Source organism: Falco cherrug, chromosome 2 (assembly GCF_023634085.1).
Source record: "Falco cherrug isolate bFalChe1 chromosome 2, bFalChe1.pri, whole genome shotgun sequence".
Lineage (NCBI taxonomy): Eukaryota > Metazoa > Chordata > Aves > Falconiformes > Falconidae > Falco > Falco cherrug.
The window spans coordinates 29,538,868-29,564,722 of NC_073698.1; the positions used below are offsets into that span (position 1 = coordinate 29,538,868).

Sequence of the window (25,855 nt, forward strand, 5' to 3'; positions counted from 1 at the left end):
TCTAGGCATTGAAATCGGAAGGAATCATTTGCCATCTGAAAGTGGAAAACTAGTTCTGTAGAGTTAAATGGTCATGCAAGTGGTACTGGTGAGTGTATATTGTTATATGCATAGTAACAATCTATATTATTTCCATGAAGACACCGAGATCACCATGTCACCTTTCAAATAACTAAGAGACTTTGCATGACTGATAAATGTGACCTGTTTGTAGTTTTGCATCATCCAATCACACTGTAAACAGTGTTTGTTCAGTGTATTGTGCATTTATTCAAGATACCGCCACTGGAGAACGTAGGCACCGGCCTGACACCAGCAATGCTGCCGTGCAGCCTCAAGCTCCAGAACCTCCTCGCCACGGCTGTGGGTCAGCTGGTCTTCCAGACATTCCTCACCTCGATGTACCAAACCAGCCCAGTGGAGTGAGAGCGGAGAAGTGTTTTTTACAAATCACAGGCATGACCTGTGCATCATGCGTGTCTACCATTGAAAGAAATTTGCAGAAAGAAGATGGTAATAAATTTGAGATTCCTATAATGAGTCTATAAGAGACTATGGGATGGAAAAGGTATTCTATGTGATTAATGGAAGAGGGGATGGTACAACATCTGGAGGTTAAATAGACTTAATGCTCTTTCTTAGTGCTAATGTAACTATATCATTGTTTAACTACCCTACTGCACTGGTAGACAAACCCAGGGGGCATACTTGTATTGTAATAGTAAGTTGTAATGTGATAAAAATTTCAAATAAGGCTCAAGGCAAGAACAGAGAAATGTTTCTTATTTAGTTTTCAGAGCCTTATTGCTTTATAGAGCAATCCATCTCTTCCAGAGCTGTTGAGAGCTCTGACACGTGGGATGTGAAACTTGCACTTCAGGGCACATTTGCACAAGCAGGTACAAACAAATGTGTGGCTCCAGTTCCTGGATAATTATATTAGCTTAGGCACAGCAAAGCTGATTAGGTTAGAAGTCTGCAGGCTGGAGCTGCCTTTCCTCTGGCCATATAGAAGATGAACAGATGAGCCTCAGCAATGTCTTATTTAATTTGTGCAGGCATGCCTTTGGAGGGTCTTGCTTATCAATTACTGCACTCCCAGTGCCCCAGTGATGGTTTTACTGCCTTGATTACAAAATCCAAGAAACCATTAGCACTGAAGAACAATTTTTTTGCCTGTGATTTTTGTTTTGCTTTTCAATTCTAAATTTATGTGTGTTTATTTATTTAAAAAAACCAAAAAAACCCCCAAACAAAACAAAGGGAAAACCAAGAGAATAAAAAGGCCTAACATGGTGCTGGGGTGGGAGTGGGTGTGGGTTGTTTAGGGTGTTCCAAACTTACAGAGTCCAGGGTAGAGCTTGCATCAATGAGTGCAAAGATTGCTTCTGAACATCCATTTATTTTCACTAGAGCGTAGCAAAACTCACCTCCTTCCACGTGTGACTGTTGCAGTTCCTTTCATTGCTGAAGGGAACTGCAGTGTGGCTAGATCTCGGTAAAACCTTTGCAGTTGGGACTAGGGAACAACGCAAGAAGGAGGCAGAAGGAAATTATTAGGTTTATAACATCTCTAAGTTTTTCCAGCCCTCATTGACAATCATTTGTGATATTTTATTTTTCTTACCTCAAAGGAGCTGCATTATCTAACATTTTTTATTATTGACACTGCAGGAATTATATCAGTGTTGGTAGCACTGATGGCAGGTAAAGCAGAGGTAAAATACAAGCCAGAATTCATACAGCCTCTTGAAATAGCACAGCTGATCCAGAATTTGGGTTTTGAAGCTACTGTCATAGAAGATCATGCAGAAACAGAAGGGAGTGTGGAGCTTCTTGTAAGTCATGTGTTTTTGAAATTACATGTTAGTTTTGGAAAAGTCTGGAAGAGTAATTTACTTGCAAATGCTTTTGTTTAAGTAGTTGCAGCTTCAGCAAGTCAGTTCTGGCTGGTGACACTATTTTTTCTTAACAGCTGAAAAGACAAAATCAATTCATCTCAGAAGAACCTGTCCAAAGGCAGTGAAATAAAACCTGATATTTGTATATATAGAATAGACTTAGCAAGAAGAAATGAAACAGAACTTTTCTGTGACTTCAGTCAACAGTACAGACTCTGAGCAACTGAGAACATATCACCAAATGTGTGTTGATAATGCCTGGGGCTTTGTACAGAGGTCTGAGAACTTTGGGTAAAATTAATAATTTTTTTATATGAAGGACAGATTCTTCACAAATCTGTTTCTGTTCTCTGATATACCCACTAAAAGTCAGATAACAACAGTCTGCAGCTGTACTAATAGATCAGAAAGTGAGAACCTACTTACTGAAGCCACAGGAAAATTTAAGTGAGATGAAGTCATACATGCAGAGATTGAGTTTGCCGATGTTAATATAGCTGTTGATAGAACTGTATTAGCTATACCTTAATACAATGTACAAGTGCTGCTATACAAATATATAGCTGTGATTATAACTGCTGGTTACATAATTTTTTAATTAAAGTGGACAGTTATGTTCTCAGCTTTGTTTCATTTAAGACAGCTCTATAAAATCTTGATGCTGAGGCTGTGGGTCAGTATCAGCAGCGCCTGAATAGTCATTAGCACCTTTGTGACAGTGGGAAGCCTTGTCTAAAATTCATCCACAAATATTGGGTGAATGTGGGGGACCGCTAACTGTACCTAAATTTGTCTTTTCTTTAGATCACAGGGATGACTTGTGCTTCTTGTGTTCACAATATTGAATCCAAACTCATGAGAACAAATGGCATATTCTACGCCTCAGTTGCACTTGCTACTTGCAAAGCTCACATCCAGTTTGATCCTGAAATTACTGGACCTCGAGATATTATTAAAATTATTGAGGTAGGCTTTAGAAAATTATGTATGAGCAGTTCTAAGGTGAAGTTAAAAAGGAAATAAAGGAGCTGGTATTTGAGAGCTCTCACCGACTTTTGCAGATGCCATAGTTATTGCCATATGTTTTTATGCTCTTGTGGTGAAGCTGTTCTACTCCACAGTAGTGCATATTCTCCCAGGTTGTTACTTTAAAACCACACCCTAAAAACTACAAAAAAGAAACCTTTTTTATTTATATCTGATAAAAGTGTCATATATTAATTCCTTGCAGTTCTGTGTGGAATCATGTGTCTCTGATGTCCAGTCATTTCAGTGAAGTGTTGATACTTCAGAAAAAAAATTACCACTTTCTCTTGCCAGTGAAAGAGGTCGTAAAAGAAGTTTTGCAACAGCTCATACCACAAGTATTACACATCTCTGTATATGCTGGCATTTATTCCCGCATCAATTCAAAGAAGAACTTTTTAAACGGAAAGCTTGTGATACAGCCACTAAAAGAAAACTATCCTGGCTTACCAGTAACCACACAGATCATAAAATCTGCCATTATCATAGCCTGGGTGTGGACAAAACTTTTTGCTTCTCTGCCCCACCAGAAGGGAAGAGAACTTACTCTATGAGGCACATGCAGTGAGTGGTCAGGAGGACAGCAGAGACTGTTCGCCTTTCATGTTCTAGAGTATTTACTCAGAAAAAAAGCTCCTAGACCACAGAACTGATGCAGCAGTAGTGGTTAACGTGTTAACTAGTACACTGTTCAGGCTGGCATAGTATTTCCGTAAAGTATATTTTGCCACAGGAGCATCTCATGATGCAGGTACAGTTTAAATGTATTGTGCTTGCAAGTGTGCTTTGGGTTTTTTTGTGGCTTTTGACTTTTGGTGGGGGCCTTGTTCTGGCGCAGTAACTCACTGAAGCATCTGTCAAAACAGGCTTGTTGCTTGTCTTTGTTTCTGGGATGCTTTGCACTGTGGTTTGTTGTTTTACAGGTTTAAACTGATTCTAGTCATTTTGATTTTCAGCTTCAGGTGTATCTACTCACCTGTAGTGTTAAGGAGATGCTTGCAAGGTTGACTAGCCCAGTGCCTTGTTATGTTTTACTTTCCCTTGTGGTATTTCCCATCTCTCATACTTATTCCAGTGGAGATGAAGGGGCATTAATTTTCCTTGAGGAGAAGGGCAGCAGGCAGTGTCCTGGGACACTTACTGCATCTATACATTGTGTCCATGTACCCATAGCAGAAATCCTTTGCAGTCCACATTTTGAGTACTGTCTGAAATATCCTCTCATGTTGGCAGAATCTAAAAATAAATAAGAAGTTAACATTTATTAAATATGGAACAGTGTCCTTTTCTGACATTTCTCATAGAAGTAGTGTAATTTAAGTATAAATAATCTTGTTAATTTAATCCAAACTAACTCATCTTCCCTCCCCTTTCAATAAAAAGGAAATTGGCTTTCATGCTTCTGTGGCTAGAAGAGTTCCAAATGCACATAACCTGGATCATAAAAAGGAAATACAGCAGTAAGTATTTCTGTTTCTCTCTCACTAATGAACAAGTATAGATCATCTGTTGTAACTCATCTTGCCCCTCACTCTTCCCAGATAATTTAGCTTATCCTGTGTAAAGTATATTCAATTTTACGATTTGCCATTTGATTCAAGTACTTTTATTACTCTCATTAATTTCAGTTTTCAACTGATAGAAGTCTATACAGTTAAACATGTAGGAGACACAGAAACTGTCCCCAAATGTTGTATCTTTCCAAAATATCCCAAAGCTGTGTGTACAGTACTAATAGCTCAAGCTGTACACTGTGAGCACACTGTTTGGCCTGGGTACTGCTGGGTGTATGACAGTTGGGGATTTACAGCTTCTACTTTTCAGGTGGAGGAAGTCTTTCTTGTGCAGCCTACTGTTTGGTATCCCTGTCTTAATCCTAATGATTTATATGCTAATACCCAATGGTGAGCACCATGGGTCTATGGTGCTGGAACAGAACCTCATTCCTGGATTATCTATTTTAAATCTTCTCTTCTTTGTCCTGTGCACGTTTGTTCAGGTATGTCCACAGTACTTCCTAGGGGTTTGCTTTCTGTTCTGTAAACTCATGTGATAAAGAGAAAAGACTGGAAAGGTTTAGTGGATTAGGCTTGCTCTCTTGTCTGTACCACCTACACAGAATAAAGAGACGTTTTTCTGCAGGTTTTCCATTCTGTAATTGCTCACAGGACTTACTCCTGCCAAAGCTGCATCAGGTAGTTTTCCAAGTGGGGAAGGTAGTGTTAAAATGAAGAAATACCTGATCAGCTGCAAACTAATTGGGTAGCATAGGCAAATCTTTTCAACTTCTGTGCCTTGTTTACTTTTCATTGCTGAGGAAAAGGATGATATTTAGCTGGCAGAGTTGTTTTGAGAATGGGGAAGGGAAAGTGAGAGGATGACAATGGAGTCAGCCTCCTAGTAGACCACTCAACTGAAGTTATAGCAATATAAAATTTGCATGGGACAGTAATGCTTTCCCTTATATACTACATATTTATAATTCTGCTATAGGCAGCATCATGTACTCTCTGCTTTCACTGCTGTAATCTTAATGTGCGTCTGTCCATGCTTACATCAACAGTTTCTTGGTGGATGGTATTTTTATGTACAAGCTTACAAATCACTGAAGCACAAGACAGCCAATATGGATGTGCTCATCGTACTGGCCACGACGATTGCTTATGTGTATTCGTGTGTGATCCTGGTGGTAGCGATAATTGAAAAGGCAGAGAAAAGCCCTGTCACTTTCTTTGACACTCCTCCGATGCTGTTCGTGTTCATTGCCCTTGGGAGATGGCTGGAACACATAGCAAAGGTAACACATCTTCACACTAATTGTGTATTTGTGATGGAAGTAGAATAGAACTATTCAGAGGAATTTTGAGTCAGACGTTTATGATGTAGCCTGTATTATAGAAGGTCATTTAGTTCATTGGGTTAAGTGGACATCAGCATTTATCTATCTTAATATATCTTACACACTCTTCTCTGTTTCTTAGAGTAAGACCTCAGAAGCTCTTGCTAAACTTATATCTCTACAAGCCACAGAAGCCACTGTGGTGACTCTTGGACCTGACCACTCTATCACCAGGTATATATTTATGAACAAAAACCCCTTCAGCCTGCCTGGGTGCACAGACTAGGCTTGTTACAGTTAATGTGAAAGCGTGATTATTCTTTTGAAGCTACCGGTGTAAACAATGTGTCTGTTCTACTTGTGTCTTTTGCAGTGAGGAGCAGGTAGCTGTTGAACTGGTTCAAAGGGGTGATATCGTAAAGGTTGTTCCTGGTGGAAAGTTCCCGGTAGATGGAAAGGTCATTGAAGGCAGTTCTATGGCAGATGAGTCTCTTATTACTGGTAACTTCCCTTACACAAAGAAATGACATTTTCTAGAACTCTTTCTTACAAGGAAAGAGGGCAGACCCAACCCAAAAGCTGCAGTCTGAATAAACTCCCACCTTAATGGATGCTGTGCCTAGCCTTCTTGAGCTCGAATCCAAATCCTGCAGCTTGCACACACCCTAAAAAGCTGAAGAATTTCTGCTCAGTTTGGTCACCTTCACTAATGTACTGATGGGATGGATAGAGTTTAAACACCATTATTCTGGAGATCTGGTGGGAGTTTCCCCTGGAATGTATTTGTGGAGATGGTACCTTCTCAGAAATAATATCTAAAGGGCAATGGGGAAATATTGCTGAGATGTTGGGTGTACATGCATGGGCACCAAACAGGGCTTCTGACAGTGATCTCCCAGTGAGCAAGGAGAGGGAAAGAGAGCCTCGCAACTTGATGCTCATTAAGGGTCATGAGACTTTTTCACAGCTTCTGAAATTTTCAATTAATTTTGTAAATATAATAAGAATTTCCTGCATCATGCAATTCTCAGAAGTAAGGTAAAGGATATAAAAACTTTACATTGGCATTGGCATACTTGTTTTAGTTATGTATATACTTTGCTTGGGAAACAGGGACGCCCTTAGCTTAAGAGAACCAGTCATTATCACTAACTCTAAAAAGAGAGAAAATAAAGATTCTGTTGAGCTAGTGTTTTTGGAGAGGCAGCATGAGAACAGGAGCTTTGCCACAGAGACAACTTCTCTAGTCTTTGAAAACTGAGGGAGGTGGAAATAAATTGTTCAAACTCCAAAGGCTATGCAAAGTGTTAATTGGAGAAATTCCTAGAAGCTGCTTTTACAACCAGTTTGCTCCTGGCCCTTTTGAGGGATGGCATACTGGAGAGTTAGGACCAAGAAAACAGCATTTGCTTTGAAACTAAACCTAGGAAGTTGTTTGTAGAAGTACGAGACCACTTACATATGTCTTCACTAGACAGAGATACACAGTATGTGATTTCTGGTCGTGCATACCCGTTAGCATTTCAAGTTAGCATACTGATTTTGCTACCAAAAAAATGAGCTGTGTGCTAATGGACTATGTTCACTGCTATTAGGGGTATTGGCTCATTTATTCTTACCTTTTCTTTCTAGGGGAAGCTATGCCAGTCACTAAAAAGCCTGGGAGCACAGTGATTGCTGGTTCTATAAATGCACATGGCTCAGTTCTTGTTAACGCAACCCATGTTGGTAACGATACCACCCTGGCACAAATTGTGAAATTGGTGGAAGAAGCTCAAATGTCAAAGGTAAAAATAATAGAAAAGAAAACCTTAGTCCCATATTTTGATTAAATAAGGAAAAGAATCTATATTTTGATATATTTACTGGTTCAGGAAACTGTTTTTTTCCAGACTTCTAAAAAGAATCAGATTATAATGAACTCTGCATATTTATGTGTCTTGATCATAAACATGAAAATACCTGTTTTTCTTTTTTATAGGCACCCATCCAGCAACTGGCAGATAAGTTTAGTGGATATTTTGTTCCATTTATCATCATCATTTCAACAGTGACATTGCTAGTGTGGATCACAATTGGTTTTATAAATTTTGATGTTATTAAAAAATATTTTCCTGTAAGTAATTTCATTAAGAGCTGGATTTTGGTGTTAGGATACCTTCCAGTGTAATTAACATACCATCTGTGGGTTTGATGTTGCAACCTGGCAAATACTTTTGTACAATGTGGTGTTTTCTACACAGAGCAGATAATTACACTAATTAAAATCTATCTGCAGGTATAAATATACCTTTGCATTTACCCCTTAGTTCTGAATGGGTTTTCTACAAACAAATTATTGGCAGTCTTTCTGGACTAAAAATGTTCTATAGCTGCATGGCAAGGAGCTGAACCATTCCTATCATGGCTGAAATATTTCTGGACAACCTTGTTCCTGATGGCAGATAGTGATTTTGGCTTTAGAAAGAAGATGAGCTTCTGTTATCTTCAGGATGTGTATTTGCTGTGCTCAGCAGCTGTGGGGATCTGTGTGCCTGGGAGTAGGGTTCTCCCTTGCTAAGCTATGAAGGAAATGTCAACAAGTTATATTGTCATCCGGCAGCCTGAGAGCAGAGTCAAGTATATGTGTGCCTGAGCAGCAAAAAATCCAGAAAATACTGCCATAAACAATTCATAACATTGACCTTTCTCTACCATTACAGTAACAATAATAGATTGCTTTCCTATACGGGAGGTTTCCAGGTAAATGTTTTTTGAAATGGCTATGGTTGATTGTACATCTGTGTTATCTTCTATCAGCAATCATCCATCTCTTCCTTTCTTTTTTTTCCCCCTTCCCTTTTCTTGCAGAATCAGAACAAACACATTTCAAAAGCTGAACTAATACTGAGATTTGCGTTTCAAACCTCGATCACTGTGCTGAGCATTGCATGCCCCTGTTCTTTAGGCTTGGCTACCCCCACAGCTGTGATGGTGGGCACAGGAGTTGCTGCGCAGAATGGTATTCTCATCAAAGGTGGAAAACCCCTGGAAATGGCACACAAGGTTAATAGTTTATTCTGTACTTTGGTAGCTTACCCAGCTGTTGCTACATGATATATAATTTCCCAGAAAGTCATGCTGGTGGAGAGAAAGACTGCAGGATGTTGTTTGGGTTTTTTTCTGCTGGTTGCTGCTCATTAGGTAAAGAAGACAAATCTGACCTTCTTTCTTCATAGTCACAGCAAAGTGTTGAGTGAGACTGCTAATTTTCTGCATGACCTCAGAGGTTTCTGACTTCTGTGCTTTCATTACCTTTTCTGCAAAAAAGCCCAATAATCCAGTGTTTTCCTTCTTTCTTCAGAGGAATGTTGTGAAATGTTCATGATCCGTAGCTTAAAATGTAGTATGTAAGAGAAAAAAAGAAAGATTTGAAGTTAGTTTAGTGTATAGAAAAAAGATGGGAGGGAGGCAGAAAAAGCCCTTCAAAGACAGAAAAGAGATGAAAAGAGAAGGAGGAAATCTGAGAAGGAACAGGTTTGACATATTCACAGCCAGTGAAAAGAATATGAGTTTAAACCATGCTATGGTAGACTGGATTAGACATACGCAGAACCTTTCAAGTGAAAAGAGTGGTAAGAATAAATTAAACAGACTGGTAATTCATGTTCTTACTGTACGTTATAAAGCATAAACCAGAACTTTTTCCAAGGCTCTGCAAAAACAAAAAAGTTACTACTAATTAGTGTCAGAACTTTCTACCTTTTGAATTTAAGTGAGGCTACCGTCAGGGCCTGGAAAATGAGGTGACCTGTTGGATTCTGCAAGGTCAATGGGCTGGAAGAGCTGGGAATGGAAATAGTGCCTACTTTATTCATTTTTTTTGGTTCTTGTGTTTCTCTGTGCTGTGTTTATTTTTAGGATTAGAATTGACTTGGTTTGGGTTTCAGTGTATGTGGGGGTGTGTTTTCTGGTTCATTCCCGATTCCTCAAGACCTTTTGGGCTGGCTAACAAGCGATTGAAGATTTTGGTGAATAACATGAGGCTGGTTTTGGTTAGGTTGTTTTTTCTGGAACCTGTGGCAGCTTCTTGTACTCTTCCTACCTGCTCTGTCACCAAATAACTTCCTGAGTCCTCTTTCTTCAGCGCTATTGTTAATTGTTCAGAACAGCATTTGCAAAAGCCATCCTTGCATCATATCCCTTGTGGTAAAAGTGATTGAAGTGCCATTACGTGAGTCCTGCATGTGAATACATACACAAAGGACAGTACAAGTCCTGCAATGACTCTGTTGTCTGAGATCCTGATATAGGTATGGGATGGTGAAAGCAGGTGAAACCACCTGCTCTACAGACAGTTCAAAGTACATACAGGAATCCCTACTTTTGTAGGTTTATTATGTCTTGGTGTGGATATAGTCACCTCATTACTAAGGTCTTGCCTGTATTTATGTGCCTCCCTATGCTTGCAGGGCTTAGGCAGTAGCTCTGGTTTATTTCTTGCAGATCAAGACTGTGATGTTTGATAAAACTGGGACCATCACCTGTGGAGTTCCTAAAGTCATGAGAGTGCTTTTGCTGGGAGACATGGCTGTGCTCTCTCTGAAGAAGGTACTAGCAGTGGTTGGCACTGCAGAAGCCAGCAGCGAGCATCCTTTAGGAGTGGCAGTCACTAAATACTGCAAAGAGGTACTTAGCCTTCCTGTTTCATCTGAGTCCTGAAGGGATCTGTGCAAATGCAGCAATGTTGCAGAAAAAAAGCAAGTCCCTGAGGGACAGGCCTGCCTGAAAAATAATAGGCTGGAAAGCTGGGAGATTTTATGATTGTGCATCTTAGTCTGGACAATTCTAACCTTTGCTTTTCTGGTAAGCTGTGGATTTCTCAAGCAAGATCCTAAAAATTTTTTCCTGAACTAGTGGGAAAATTCAGGTTTGTGGAATATGTGCAGGAGGGATACTTATGCTTCCGATAGCATTGTGAAGCAAATGTGTGTGGTGACATTTCACGTTACCTGACTCTAGTCTCTTCTGTTAGTCACTTGCTTATCTGAATAGATGAGTCAAAAAGCTTTAAACTGTGATATTTGTGAGTTTCACAAATGAATTAATAGATCACTCAAATTTTTGCAGATTTTGCAAATGCTTAAAGGTCATTTATGTGTTGCATGTGTTCCTCAAGTGTTTCAGGAAGAATGAAAGCACAAATAGTAACCAAAATAGGAAGCGTGGTTTAAATAAACAATTTATTTCTGCTAAGACTAGTAATTAATTGATTCATGGAAAAATTCATTGGCAAGAACATATCAAATTTATTAGTGGTAGATCTTTCAGTGGTGAAATTTAGAAGCTAACATATAAATGTAGAAGTAAAAAAAGAGTATGGGTAATGACTCCGTTGCCTTTGTCGTATTTTACATTTTCTGGTTACAGATTTGTCTTAGTATACTGCTGTAGTCATCCCATGCACTAGTTATTACTGGATCTGGCTTATATTAATTGCAATGCTATACCGTCTGCTAATATTCTTACCACGTGCCTTATCATCCCTGTATTGTAATAAGGTTACTGAAAGGTACATGTAATTCCAATTTCCAAAGACAACCCAGAATAACTTGTTTATAAATTATTATTTTCTCCATTCTTTCTGTAACTCAGGGTCCTGGTAATCCCTTTTCTCATCTTGAAGGTACTCACTGGCTTCTCTCTCTAATTCAACAGAAAGACCCAGTTTCCTTATCATCCAGCCAGATCACTCCAGGAATTAGATACAGCTTTTCACTATACTTTTACATATATATATATATAAAAGGCCCGATCCCCCACAGCCAGTTGTCTGTGAGGTTAGTTAGGATTTGCATCTTTTCAGAAGCTGTATGGTTTATCGTTCAGTATTTCTCATTAGTTCCTAGTCTTGGCTGAGGCCATGAACCACCAATGTAACTGCTTTGTTTTTGAACTGCCAGGAATAGCTGTCCTTTATGGTTTTCTGGTGCTAGGGCTGTGATCTGTATGGCTGTCCCTTTCTAGGAGTCTGAACCACAGCATGTCCAGAACATCCTTATTTTTAGTTCTGTGCTACTGATACTCCATGCTGCTTTTCAGTCAGTCGGTCATTGTCAAGAAGAGGAATGAAGCCTCTTTTCAGCAGGAGTTATCTAATATTTATACCCCATGTGGGCAGCACAGACTGATGATGGACTCTGGTTATGTCCACAGGAGCTTGGCACTCAGAGCCTGGGATACTGCACCGACTTCCAGGCAGTCCCAGGCTGTGGCATCAGCTGCAAAGTTGGAGGTGTTGAGGCTGTCCTGGGCATGGCTGAGGAGGGTCTCAGTAAGCTGGACGCTAACAGGAGCAGGGACAGCAGTGCTCCTCTGGGAGATAAGGTGCTGATCACGCTCTTGGAATCACATGGTATGTCTGCCCCTGAAGTGACCGCCAGTCACAATGTGAGAGCTAATGAATCAACAGTCCTGACCCCTGTAAAACAATCCTACCAGACTAGGAACAACAGAAAGGTGGATATATGGCAGGAGGAGGCAAAGAACGTGGTGGACAAAAATGTGCCTTAACAAAAATGGAAGCTCTCTGTTTCCCCTATTCTTGATACTCTTGATCTCTCTGCAATTCAGAAATCTAAATAACAATTTAAATGCTACTGTGATGGGTACTCAGAAAGTCCTTACAATACATAGACAATAAGGCATACACAGCAATGTCCTTTTTGTGTAGAATGGTCCAGCAGAGAGCAAAGTTTGCCAGTTAGCATTATCTCCCCATTTAGAGCAGTCACCTTTAACATATGTTGTCTTACTGCAACTTCTTATATCCTACCCTTTAGTTCCCTATTAATTGGACCTCTTGTTTTCTGTTCATATATCTCTCAAGGCACTTAATCAAAAAGAAAATCTATTCAGCAGATGCACAATAAAGCATGTTACATCTGCAAACCAAGTTTCAGTGCCTGATGTTTTTTGATTAGGCCAATACATTTGTTTTTGTTTCAGGGTCTGTGGAAGCCACTTTGCTCTTTTGTAGTGTAGGAGAGAAAGAAAAAGTATTTAAAGCCATCCTTAAGAAGCTCATCAGTTCTCTTCAGAAGGCTGTGGCTCTCCTGACCTTTTTGAGAAAGCTATTAGAAGAATTAAATAGAATAAGAACTTTAATCATCACAACTGTGCCATTTGTAAATGGTGTTAATGTAATATTTTTCTCATCTGCCTTATACAGCTCTTGTGAAGTTGGATTGAATATATAATGAGGTGTTTTACAAACTGTTTCATTCTTCGTTAGAACAAAACTACTTTTTTCTTGCCAGAAATAGCCTTTATATGTGAAAGAAGTCATTAGTTGTGAGAACAAAGCAGCATGGCATTTATGAAATGTGCATACTGCATTTATTCAGAAAAACAATGCCAACTAGCAAAGGCAAATACAGGCAGATACTTCCATTAAGTATGTTAGTTCATGATGCAGTTCTGTTTATAAACAGGCACAGATTGAGTCTTGAAGGAGAAAAGTTTTATGAGGCTGTCTTCAGGTAGTGCCTATGCGTTTGTGTTTGGCCATGACAGCAGCACATCAGCAAGACTAATTCTGTTTGTGTCTTGGTGTGAGCATTGCCAGTCTTGAACACACATACACAAAAAAATTTTAGGAAAACATCTTCAGAATAACTTTCTATAGCTGATGAAGCCAGACATTGTCCTCCTCAAACACTTCTGGCTTGTGTTCACTATTTTTGAGTTGCTCATTTTTCTTTTTGTCTGTGCACAAAGGTCCATCAGCTTCTCATACATACTCGGTGTTGATTGGAAATCGTGAGTGGATGCGACGCAATGGCTTGCATATTGCAAATGACGTGAATGATGCAATGACAGACCATGAAACGAAAGGACAGACTGCCATACTAGTGGCTATAGATGGTAACTGCTGTTCTTTGGAGTGACTTAGGAAATTGTCAGTTGATCCAACCATGGAACTTAAAAAGAAACTCTGGAGCAATTGATCAGTGACTTAGTGTCAAGAAACTACTGATCTCTTAGTGCAGAACTGCTTGTGAACTGCAAAGTATCAAGGTGTTCTTAAAAGAAGCCTTCACCTCAGAACACTGTTCATAAGATTTTGTTGGGCAGTTTTTAATTTAACTATTTATTTCTGGACTTCCTGTTGTCTAGGTCTGTTGCTCAGAAAAGCAGTGCTAGTGCAGTGATATGTCCCATCCTGATTTTACATCACGTAAGGATCAGAGGCCAACCTATTGCATCACTGACTTCAAAACATTTCATGAATAAACATGATGATTCATTAGATCATTCAAGTATAATAGATTTGACTAAAAGAGTTTTGCCAAAGGGGTTCTGTTCTGTGCTGTACAGAAAAAGATCCCAGACAATACCTCAACATGAGAAACTGCTGTAATGGTGATATATTACCAGTGCATTTGTGGTCTTGAAGTGAGGTCTCTGGTTCAATTACTGAATAAATAGACTTGGTGCTCCTAGAGAGCAATTTTGAGAGGCATTTGCATGCCTTGGCCTGGGCTCCATCATCAGTCCAGTAATATCGAATGCTCTTAACATGAAAGTAAGGGCTTTGATGTACAACTGGTGTTCCTATCACTGTTAATGATAGCAAATAGAGATACAGGGGTACGAAACCTACCTAAGTCCTTTGAAAAGGTAACATGCACTGATAAACCAATGTGAGATTTTCATAAGTCACATGAAAGACATGTGGATGCACCTTTGAGTCACTATGTTGGAAGGCAGCTGCAACACTTTTGTATGGAAGTAATTAATTGTAATAGAGATCCAACCCTGAAAGATTAGGAGACATAATTCCAGATACTTTATATACTTCCTTCTGGAGGAATGTCTTCAACATGTGACCTGGACACAATTATCCAAACTTTCTCTAGCCCGCTATTGTATTTGTCTGTACCATAAAAGCTAGAAGTCAGGCATGTGTAAAAGCTACCCTCCTCCCCTTCCTCCTGGTCCCTAAACATCAAAGGTGTTTGTTGTTTGACCTGAAGCAGATAAGTGTGAAAAGTTTGTGTGTGTGTGTAAGAAAGAGACCATAACTTAGAAAACTGTAGACAGTTGTTCAGGTTTATGAGTGTCAATTTTACCCAGAATGTGGGCACATGGTGTGATGGAGGGAAGTCCTGTTCTCTCGCTGCCTTTCTGCCTCCCACAGCTCTCTCTAACAGAGGACATTTCTTTGTGTAGGCGTTTTGTGTGGAATGATTGCAATAGCAGACACCGTCAAGCAGGAGGCAGCCCTTGCTGTGCACACGCTGAAAAACATGGGAATAGATGTGGTGCTGATAACCGGGGACAACAGAAAAACTGCAAAAGCCATTGCTACTCAGGTATCTGCTTCTTTACATTTTTTAAAAAATACATAATGATGTTCTAAAACTCTGCTTACTGCAGTGAATTTGGGGCAGGAAATCAGAGTTTCACTCAATGCATTAAATGAAGACTAGCTTTTCTTGGTCTGAGGCCAGTGGCTACCTCAAGATCCCACTGAAGACAAGCAGTCAGTACTTCTTCAGAGGTACAGAGGTTCTTGCAGTAATTAATCTGTTGCTGAACTGAAGCCTCCTGCTTTCCTTCACTGAAGGGCAGTCATGTTTGGTTAGTGATGAAGGAAATTTGCTTTAAGGTCCAGTCCTGTTCCCTACAAGGTAAGTGGGGATTTGTCATTAAGGGCAACAGTAATAACAGTAAGAATGGTTAAGAAGCATAGCAGTCTAAAAGATGTTGGGTTTACATGAGATTTCCTTGATCTCAAACTCTAAATGTTGCTTGAAAGGCAAAGCCAAAATCTCACTCCACCTTGCTACATTTCTACTCTCTCCACCTTAGTTTTTCTCTTTCCCTTTTGCATCAATCTGCTTCTAATCTACTGTATGCTACCTCGCTTTCCTCAGATATCTCACCACACAGCTAACTCAGCCAGCACTGTGGTATGCATGTTCTTGCATGTTGTGAGGTCTGTTTTTTAAATCAGTGTGATGCTTTAATCCTTCTATTTTATTTCACGCTTTCACTTTTGTGTTCAGTTGTGGTAAAGTGCTTTCCTACTCAACTTTGTTAAGAGAAATCTTCAGAAACAAGCTTTTATTTATGGTTCCAGGCACTCAGGTGAAGTTTTCCAGCAAGCTTAGTCTGTGCCAACCTATATTTTCATTGAATTTTTGGCACTTACTTTCTTTCCAATGGAAAAATAGTAAGCCAGTCCTAAAAACTTTCAAAAATGTTACTTTTTCAAAGGTTAAAAGAGAGCTCTTACCTTGTGTAGTGAAAAGCTGATCTCTGCCTGCTGAGGCAGCCAAACCAGGAGCATTATGCCAGCCCTCTTCTGTACACCACCAGTGCTAAAGCCATTGGTAACAACTCCTTATAAGTTGAGATGCGGATGGGTAGAAGTGTTTAGGCAGCCATCTGCTTGATCTTCATAGTCTCCTTGAGACTTGGACATACTTGGCATTTCTGCATACTGCAACTGCCTGATCATATGGGGTTCCTGTGTTGCATTATCTGCTTGAGAGCAGGCAGGCCCCACAGAGGGATCTGGGCAGGGTGGACTGATGGTCTGAGGCCAGTTGTATGAGGTTCAACAAGGCTCAGTGCCAGGTCCTGCACTTGCATCACACAACAACACAGCACTACAGGCGTCGGGCACAGTGGCTGGGAAGCTGCTTGGTGGGAAAGGACCTGGGGATGCTGGTCGACAGCCGCCGGCTGGACATGGGCCAGCAGTGTGCCCAGACAGCCAAGAAGGCCAACAGCATCCTGGCTTCTATCAGGAACAGTGTGGCCAGCAGGGCAAGTGAAGTGATTGTGCCCCTGTGCTGGGCACTGGTGAGGCCACACCTCGAACCCTGTGTTCAGTGTTGGGCCCCTCACTGCAAGACAGACACTGAGGTGCTGGAGCGTGTCCAGAGACGGGCAGCGGAGCTGGCGAAGGGTCTGGAGCACAAGTCTGGTGAGGAGCGGCTGAGGGAACTGGGGCTGTTCGGCCTGGAGAGGAGGAGGCTCAGGGCAGACCTTACTGCTTTCTTTTCTTACTGCCTGAAAGGGGGGGGGGTGTAGTGAGGTGGGGGTTGGTCTCTTCTCCCAAGTAAAAAATGATAGGATGAGAGGAAACAGTCTCAAGTTGCACCAGGGGAGTTTTAGGTTAGATATTAAGAAAAATTTCTTCACCGAAAGGGTTGTCAAGTGCTGGAACAGGCTGCCCAGGGAAGTGGTTTAATTACCATCCCTGGACATATTTAAAAGATGTGTAAATGTGGTGCTTGGGGACATGGTTTAGTGATGGACTTGGCAGTGCTGGGTTAATGGCTGGACTCAATGATCTCAAAGTCTTTTCCAACCCAAAAAATTCTGTGATTCTATGGTTTCACTGAAAAATTTTCATGCTTCAAGCAGCATGATTAGCTGAAAGCTGGCTTCTTAATCATCAAACCTTTCTTACCAGGGCAGTAGAGCTGTAGAAGCAATGTGGGGCATGATGCTAATGACAGAACATGGTTTGCCAACACCTCTGCAGTAAAGACGGAAGGGGCTGTAATCAGTCCCTTTCTTATGCCAAAGACATGTTGCTTTTCAGCTTCCTGTGTAGATTGCAAGTGTTGTCTCCAGTGGAATTGGTTTAGTTGGCCTTCCTTTGCTTCTCCTTCACCCAGAATAGCAAATGGCTCTTCCTTTCAGCATGAAGCATATCACCAACTGGATATGTTTTTTCTTTGTACATAGGTTGGGATCAAAAAAGTCTTTGCTGAGGTTCTTCCTTCTCACAAGGTTGCAAAGGTCCAGGAGCTCCAAAATGGGAAGAGGAAGGTTGCAATGGTTGGTGATGGAGTCAACGATTCCCCTGCACTAGCCAGGGCCGACGTTGGAATTGCAATTGGAACGGGCACCGACGTTGCCATTGAAGCAGCAGATGTTGTTCTTATCCGAGTGAGCACTAGTTTTGACCTGTCCTATTTTATCACTGACGCTCCTCTTTTTGGTTTGTTTTCTGAAGACTGCATGTGGAAAACTTTCAATGCTCTTCTGTCTTGCAGAATGACTTGCTGGATGTAGTTGCCAGTATTCACTTATCAAAGAGAACAGTTCGAAGAATACGGATAAATCTGATTCTTGCCTTAATTTATAATCTGCTTGGAATACCCATAGCAGCAGGTATGTGACTGCCAGAGCTCAGCTTGTTGAAGACAGCAGCACCGTTGAGCTCTGTGGTGCATCCTACAGGATCTCCTGCTCAAGGAACCAAATAGAGGTTCCTAGAGTAGTTAAAACTTAGCAGGAGGAGGACAGAATAAATACGTTCTCTTTTTTTTGTTTGTTTGTTTTTCATGTTGTAGAAAAAAAATCTTTGTTTCCCAAATTTTAAACTCTTAGGAAAAAGTTCTCATACAATGAAATTAAAACCATGCTCTTATTTCTCATAGCGGTACTTGGGGATTAGTTTCTTTATATTCAAAGCCAGCTCTAATCAGAGATACTATCTGACTTCTGGGTGCTCCCTCTTTTATTCACCCTGAATCACACATTTTCTCTTCTACTTCTTGCATTCTCTGTTTCTGTCAGACATCTTCTCATGCTCCAGATTCCTCCTTAAAACTTACTTCAAGCATTCTTTCTTTATGAGTAACTTCTCTGTCCTTTGCCTGGACTATTGCCTTGTCTTTCTGTTGCTTTTGCTTTGTTTCATATGTGCAGAATAGCTGAAGGGGACAAACAGTCTTACCTTGTGGCCGCAGTCTTGTAACTGAACTGGTGCTAAGGTCATCCCTTGCAACAGAAGGGTAATTTTAAAATAAGTAAGTAAATATGTATCGATCTAGCCGTGTTTATGGAGATCTCCACAGGTCATGTTGCAGAACTGCCAGTCTGTTCTATGATGTGCAGGGACAGAAATGTCTGTATCGGGACAGGCAGCTCTAGCTCATGCCCGTATGTTTTTTTGCTAGGTGTGTTCATGCCTGTTGGCCTTGTGCTTCAGCCTTGGATGGGATCAGCTGCAATGGCAGCTTCTTCTGTGTCTGTCGTGCTGTCTTCCCTGCAGCTGAAATGGCAAGTTGTCTTACACTAATCAGCTGGGGACCCTTAGGTAGCTCTGCTGCTGGGACTCAAGTGAGAAGTTACTTTGGGCTTTGTGTACCTAAAAGTACCTGACAGTCCTGTAATGTAGCATTGTTCTGTCTAATCCTTGGCTCCAAAGAGACATGTGTCACTATCATGAACAGACCTGGAGTAAGACAGTACTGAGCATTCTTTAACTAGCAGCTGAAAGTGTAACTGGATGCCACTGTGTTGGAGATGTAATTCAATACCAAGGGAGGTAATGATCAACACTGGGTTTGCTGTGAATATCAAGTGAACAAATCATTCAAAATCTAGATTTGTACATGGTTTTATTTTTTGTCTATTTAACTTGGCCAGAGAGAAAGAGAGCAGCAGTGTATTTATACTTTTGCACCTTACTGTAGATAAAGTATCTTACTCTATTTTTTTGGAAGTGAACCAGTTTCTGAACTGTAGCAAGATTTTTCAAATTGATAGACTCGCAGAATGCTTTGGGTTGGAAGGGATGTTAATTTCATTGATTTCTTTAGGCTAGATTTTTTGGGCGCCCTTTTTGGATGCAGTTACAGTGGGCCTGTTTTTAACAGCATTGTGAGCAAACAACTTTCAAAAATAAGACTCTTTACGGTGTCTGAAATTAGTCCAAACCTTCACGTGTTCCTACAGCACCTGGGGTCTTCTGTAGTGTCGTGTAATTTATAGTATAGCGTAGTACGGTATGGTATAAATTATTATATAGGAATTCTGTTGCTGCATTATGTTTCTTATCCTGCAAATGCTCAGTGAGACCACAATCTAGAATGAAAACTACACATGTGCTTATGTTTGTTTGCAGAATCAGCCCTACCACTATAGAATTTTCATCCTAAGAACTTTCTGTGTGTAGTTATGCAAAGGATGAGAAATTTCTGAGAAGGGATTCCTTTATTCTTCAATCATTTTGATCTTCTGCTGATTACATTAAGTATCAGACACAATCATGGTTAGATATTGAGAACCCCCCAAAACATACTTGGCTTCAGACTTATGGAAGCTGTATTCCAGTATAACCTGTAGGCCAGTAATCTTTCTTGAAGCTTTACATCAGCTGAATAGAACTTCAGATTCCAAAGAACACGATAATACATGTATGTGAAGAAGACCATGCATACTTGCCCTTGCTGGGCTTTTTTTGACCTAGAATACATTGAATGGGTCATCAAGTCCATTCCCCTGCAACTGTCTGCTATGAACCCTTTCATAATTCATAATTCAGCAAACTCATATTTTTTCTTAAAGAACATCACTTTGAGAATCCTTCTCTTTTACTACTGAGATGTCTTAGTGCAATGGGACCAGTACTCTCAGTCATTAACATTGTGTCTGAAGTGCAGGTAACATTTAGGTTATCAGAAGTTTCAGAGTTGTTCTAATGCCAAAGACACTTCTGCACATCAGTTCCAAACATCTTTTCTCTTTTTCCTCTTAGTTACAAGAAGCCAAACACAGAAAGTTATGAAGCACAAGCTCAAGGCCGCATGAAGCCACTTACTCCTTCCCAAATCAGTGTTCATATTGGAATGGATGATAGGAGGAGGGATTCATCCAGATCAGCTCCTTTGGATCAGATTAGCCAAGTGTCTCTCTCTTCCTTGACTTCAGACAAGCTACCGAGATGTAATGGTTTTGTTGAGGAGGAAGGGGACAAGTGGTCATTGCTCATGAATGGAGGAGATGAAGAACAGTACATCTGAAGCACTGTATTTTTAGTACTGGAGGAAATATTCCTCCTCACTAGGGGTGGGAGGGACCGACACTTCATCAAGAGTTTCAGGCCTCTAAGTGAAAACTTTCCTTCAGCTCATAAAGCAATTGCAACTCAGCTCAGTGCTGGGTTGTATGGACTGTGGTTTTTTTTCAGGTCACCAGTTATTTCTAGTCACAGAAAGAATCTGTGACTTTATAATTAACTGGCTCCTTTGCACACAGCAATTAGTGACATAATGTAAAATTGTAATTTTACATTATGTCTAAAAATGCTGCTGTCTTCTGGACTGTTTGCTGGGCATCAAATTTCATACTTTTCACTCTTTCTAACTTTACTCTTTTAAAAGCACATGAAACAAAAGCATTTTCAGAGCCGCCAAATACCGTTCTCTGTCTCCAAGTGAAAATAGCCATGGCACAAGAAGCTCTGTGGTCAGAAGTTTTATTTTTACACAGAATCCTAACTAGTCATGTCACTGTGAGAGCATTTTGTATTTAGGATTCATGTGCATGTCCTTGGACCAAAAAAGCTTCAGTGTTTCACTGACTATAATTCTCTGACAGCTCTCTTTCAATGCTTTTTACTTGCTTTCAGATATCACATCCTTCTGATGCACATTTCCATTGCTAAACTTGTTCTGTGATTCCCACTGCACTCCTAGATTTTATCTTTTGCTCCATATCAGCTGTTTTCCCCCTCTTTTTTTTTGTGCAAGATATCTTCTATGAGTTACTTATGTTTATAGATATTTCTGTTTTGGAAAAACTCTGTTAAGTCACCAGGAACTTTTCTGTTCCTATTGATGCCCACAGAGGCAGAGCAATTCCTGGTTCAAGTTAGCATATCATTTTCCTGTGGATACCTTGCAGGACCCCATGAAGCTCCTGACAGTTGGGCAGTTATCTGTGTCTTCCTTCTAGCAGAGTGAAGAATTTATGCCAGTGTGAACAAAGGTGGTACTTGCCATGGTGTGACTGAGAACAGAACTAGCACTGGTGTGACTCCAGCATGGCTGAATGGAATGAGTTTGTTGCATAAGTTAAACCCAGGTTGATGGCTGCTTAAAATGGAGCCAAAAGTTTAAATGGTAAAGGTAGAAAAACAGCCTTAAAATGTGGGGCTTCTCTTTGCTACCATATAAATAGCCTTTTCTGATGACAGAGGACCTGAACTAAGAATATTTGTAATAGCTTAACATTTGATGTCAATTTGTTTTGAATTGTTTTAAATTTTCCTCTTTGCTTGAGTTTAATGAGAACCAGGGTTCTTCACTTTAACATCTTTACCAAAGCTTGCAGTAACTTTATCACTGTGAATGTCAATTTCTTCCCTTAACACCTTTTAGAATCACGGCAGTAGGAATCAATGACTTTGGTGCACTGAACCCAATCCTGGGGTGCTGTGTTGCTCAGCTGTAGGACTCTGAACTAAGAAGACCAGAGTTTTATAGTCTAATCTAAAAAGTAAAAGAAGAGGACTTACCATGCTAAACAATGTGACATAACCACTTACTTTCAATAACTCAAATATAGAGCTGCTTCCAGTATGGGTTCAAATCCTGCTCTTCCTAATGTGAAAATGAAAAACAAGTCAGAGGGGAAAAGAATTGTGCTGAAAGCATTGGGCAGATCTTCCTATTATCTCTTCCTCTTAGTATTAACTTGAGCTCTCCTTAGTAATCATTGACGGCACTGTCTTAAAAATAATGACAAATCAGTTTTAAAATGGATAAAATCTCTTTATATGTGTGGAGACTACTTTCACAGCACACACACTTTTCAAACATGTGGTAGGTGCCTACACATGTCCCTGTGAGGAAGATGGTTTATTGTTTCACTGTTGTATGTTTTCTTACCCGTGCTTACAGTAAAACTACTGTGTTAAAAAACAAAACCCCCAAAACCAACCAAGCAAACAAATAACTTTGTGTCTTTGTTTTTCTTTTTTTCAGAGGGATACAGAAAAAAAAAAAAAAGACTGTAAGCAGTGATTGTTGGATTGCAGGATACATATGATACATATGCACAAGAGATTTTGTGACTGCTTTGTGATCTATTTCAGGCAGGATATATAACAGGGGGAAAGGAGTGTTGAGGCACACAATATACAATTGTATATTGAGGTACGTGAGGTTGCAAGCATGTTGAAAGGTGAAATTAGGATTCAAAATCGTCTTGAGAATTTGGGCAGAACAGACAAGTTTTGCAAACAGGAAAGGGGAATAGAGGTCAGCTTGGCAGAAAAAGGTCAGGTAGTTGGCTGGCATTTCATTTTGTGAGCCATTATAACAACATAGTGATGCTGAAAAATGAACAGAAACATTAAGATGTATAAAGACTATATCACAGAATAATTTAGGTTGGAAAAGACCTTTCATATCATCCTTATGACGTGAAATACTTCTTTCTGTTCAGCTCTGAAGAGGCATCGGCTGAAGTATCAGGTCTAGTATTGTGTGTCATACTTGTTAGGATAAACCAGAGGCAGTTCAGAGAAGAGCAGAGATTTAACAGAAATCTAGAGAACATAAGTACATGAGAATGAGAAATACAAGAAAATCGAAGGAGTTTGAGTAGGTTTGCCTACAGAATACTCAAAGGAAATACAAGTCTCCAAACAAAGAGAACAATTTATTCCTTTCATGTTTTCAGTGTCTTTTGTGTTCGTGGTGGCTAGTACAAGAAAGAATAGGCTTATTGAATCAAAGAATATTTTAGATTAGTCGCTAGGGAGGAACCATGTAACAGGAAAGATTGTGGAGCGCTGGAAGAGATTGCTGAGGGGGGTTCTTCAGATGCGTGTGGCAATCAGGCACGTACCTGATGAAAATGTGTTAGCTAAAGGTGAATCCTGCCTTGGGGCAGATGACTGTCCTGGACAATCTCCTGACCTTCTCTCCTGCCAGGCTTTCTCTTCTTTCTGTGAACATACTGTGAACTGGAAAATTACTGGAGTAGAGGACTGATCGCAATATCCTGCTCTCAAGAGGTGCCAAAGTACTGGAAGAAAGATCAGCTTTGACTTTGTTTAATAACTCAAAAGGAACTAGAAAATACGTTAAGCTTTCCTAACTATATTTGCATAATGTCTTAGACCGTAAACTGCTGTGAAACTTGCATAAATGCCTAAAGGAAGTTGGAATAACTACAGATAGTCAAGAAAAAGAAATCTAAGTGTAGTGCTGACACTTGTGATCGTGTGCTCTTGTTAAACTGTTGAGCTTGAGCTGACTCGCTGGAGGGGCATATGAGGTGGAGGACAGCATCTGCATTTCTGTGTAACATAATTATGAGCTTTCCTTATCTTCACTAGGACCATCCGCCTGTGGAGCCTCTGGCAGAGTGAAGTGCTGGCCTGTGGCTGGGGCTCCTCTGTGCTGTGATCCCAGTCCAGTAAAAGGGCTGGAGGAAAGCGCCCAAGAGGACGGGCTCTTGGGGTAATCCCTAAGCTCAGTGCCCTGGCTGCTCGCCAGTGCACCATGCTTCTCCGTTTTCCCATGACTATTTAGATGGATTAGACAGTGTGGAGGAGCTTTTTAAATCCCAGTTTTGGTCTTAGGCATCTACATTCTGGATGTTCTCCCAACGTGACTCAGTCATTGCTGATCTGACTCTACATGTTGATATATCTGATGATTTAAATGGGATGTCTAGTTGTTTTGCCCTGGGAAAAGTTCATGAGTCTTTTTCTGTAACTTTTTTCTTTAACGAACACAGAAGATGTCTAAGGAATCAGATCTTTTAATTTGGCTTTCATGTTATTTTTAGTGCAATAGCTAAGGAGCAGTGTTTCCTGTGAAGCTTTTCAACTGTTTTCCTTCTCATGCTATAGTTTTGCCATAAAATTTTTTGGTGCCCTAGGTTCACAGGAAATAAATTATTCCATTTAATTTCCTCCTCCCTCCCCCCTTTTTCAAGCAAATTAACTGTCTGATTTCTATCCAAGCTGATTACAACCTTTCTCTGACTAAATATTCTTCCAAAGATTGTATTTTCTCTGAATGCACTTGCCTGTGAAGAAAACAAGTGAGTAGGTGGTGAAATTATACAATGGTGTACAGGGATGGGAAATCAGATAATACCAAAATGCTGGATTTAATTTCCTCTACTAAGATGCCAACAGCAAGCGTGTTGGTTTTCAGTGGAAAATCGTTTGAGAGTCACAACAAAAGAAGTGGTGAAGCGCAAAGCATCCTGTTCACATGTGAGTTTCAGACAGGCACAAATGTGGGAGAAGGCAGGTTAATTCCTTTCCTTGTCTCAAATTAAAAGCACCCAGACTTTGCGGGCAAGCACGGCCCATCCACAGACTCTCCATGTAATGATCTGATTTTCATGATTTGTTTATCTTCATGATTTCTGAAGTTTCATGTGGCACTGCAGGGGAAGGGAAGGGGGTGTCGCAGGAGGAGGTGTGTGTTTGTTTCCCCACTTGGGCATTTAGTTGCCCCAGGTGGAGGTAAATCCCCTGGGAGATTTGTGCTGGTCAGTGCTGTGGTCCAGGGGCATTGGTGCGAGGTTCAGGCTGGGGGCTGTGCTGCCTGGTCCGCCAGCACCTTGCTTCATGGGGGACCGCGAGATGTCACTGCAGGTCCAGCCCCAGCCAGAGAATCCCCTTAATCTGTAAAGCATTTGAAGATCCAATACATTCACTGCTGGTTAGCAGCGAGGGAAAAAATGCAAAGAGGGCAGTTTAAGTCACATAATTGGTGTCTGCTGAAATTATTGTTAAATTTCTTTTGCCTTCAACAAGCTGATATTCGAGAAGAAAAGCAGTCCTGCAGGAAGGCAAAGCATGGTGCCTGCACCCTCAGAACAAACCTGCACAATGTGAGTTTAAACTCCGCAGGCAGCTGAGGGTGCAAGACTGCTTCTTTGGTTGGGTTTTGTTTTAAGCAGACTCTTGCCTTCGGGGAAGTCGCCATCTAGACCTGTGCCGTAAGGCTCCAGGAACGTGTTTCTGTTCAGGGGAGCACCAAAGCACAAGTGTAAATCCTTCCGGAGTCAGTGAAGATAACGTGACATGCACAGTGCTTCTCTGAACTACAGCTGCATGTGTCTCATGACAGACAGACAAAAAAAAAATTGGGCATAAATCTGAATATTTGACACCCCTGAACACTTAGGGAGCTACCCAAAATCCGGATGACTATCTGTAAAATGAATAAATAGGCTGGGTTTGAAAGAAGTTCACCAAAGTGGTTTTTTTCTCCACTGCTACCTCTTTTTAAGTGTGACACAGTGCATGGCTTTTGTACAA

General features: G+C 40.5%; 1 protein-coding gene across 8 annotated transcripts in view; it reads left to right on the forward strand.

Annotated features, from left to right (window-relative positions):
* Positions 1-24,485, forward strand: part of ATP7B (ATPase copper transporting beta) — a 46,312-nt gene extending 21,827 nt beyond the window's left edge. For 7 of the 8 annotated variants that reach the window (XM_055701465.1, XM_027815894.2, XM_027815896.2 and 4 more), the window contains 19 exons: positions 277-513; positions 1,675-1,838; positions 2,706-2,867; positions 4,311-4,387; positions 4,752-4,926; positions 5,491-5,724; positions 5,909-6,000; positions 6,140-6,267; positions 7,399-7,553; positions 7,748-7,882; positions 8,617-8,811; positions 10,252-10,434; positions 11,962-12,160; positions 13,525-13,671; positions 14,980-15,122; positions 17,515-17,718; positions 17,826-17,943; positions 18,735-18,837; positions 20,318-24,485. In XM_055701465.1, the coding sequence (XP_055557440.1) occupies positions 277-513; positions 1,675-1,838; positions 2,706-2,867; positions 4,311-4,387; positions 4,752-4,926; positions 5,491-5,724; positions 5,909-6,000; positions 6,140-6,267; positions 7,399-7,553; positions 7,748-7,882; positions 8,617-8,811; positions 10,252-10,434; positions 11,962-12,160; positions 13,525-13,671; positions 14,980-15,122; positions 17,515-17,718; positions 17,826-17,943; positions 18,735-18,837; positions 20,318-20,582 (3,116 nt within the window). In that variant the 3' untranslated portion in view covers positions 20,583-24,485. The remainder of the gene's footprint in view (positions 1-276; positions 514-1,674; positions 1,839-2,705; positions 2,868-4,310; positions 4,388-4,751; positions 4,927-5,490; positions 5,725-5,908; positions 6,001-6,139; positions 6,268-7,398; positions 7,554-7,747; positions 7,883-8,616; positions 8,812-10,251; positions 10,435-11,961; positions 12,161-13,524; positions 13,672-14,979; positions 15,123-17,514; positions 17,719-17,825; positions 17,944-18,734; positions 18,838-20,317) is intronic. The other variant, XR_003563282.2, reaches the window with a different exon arrangement.
* The last annotated feature ends 1,370 nt before the right edge of the window (positions 24,486-25,855 follow it).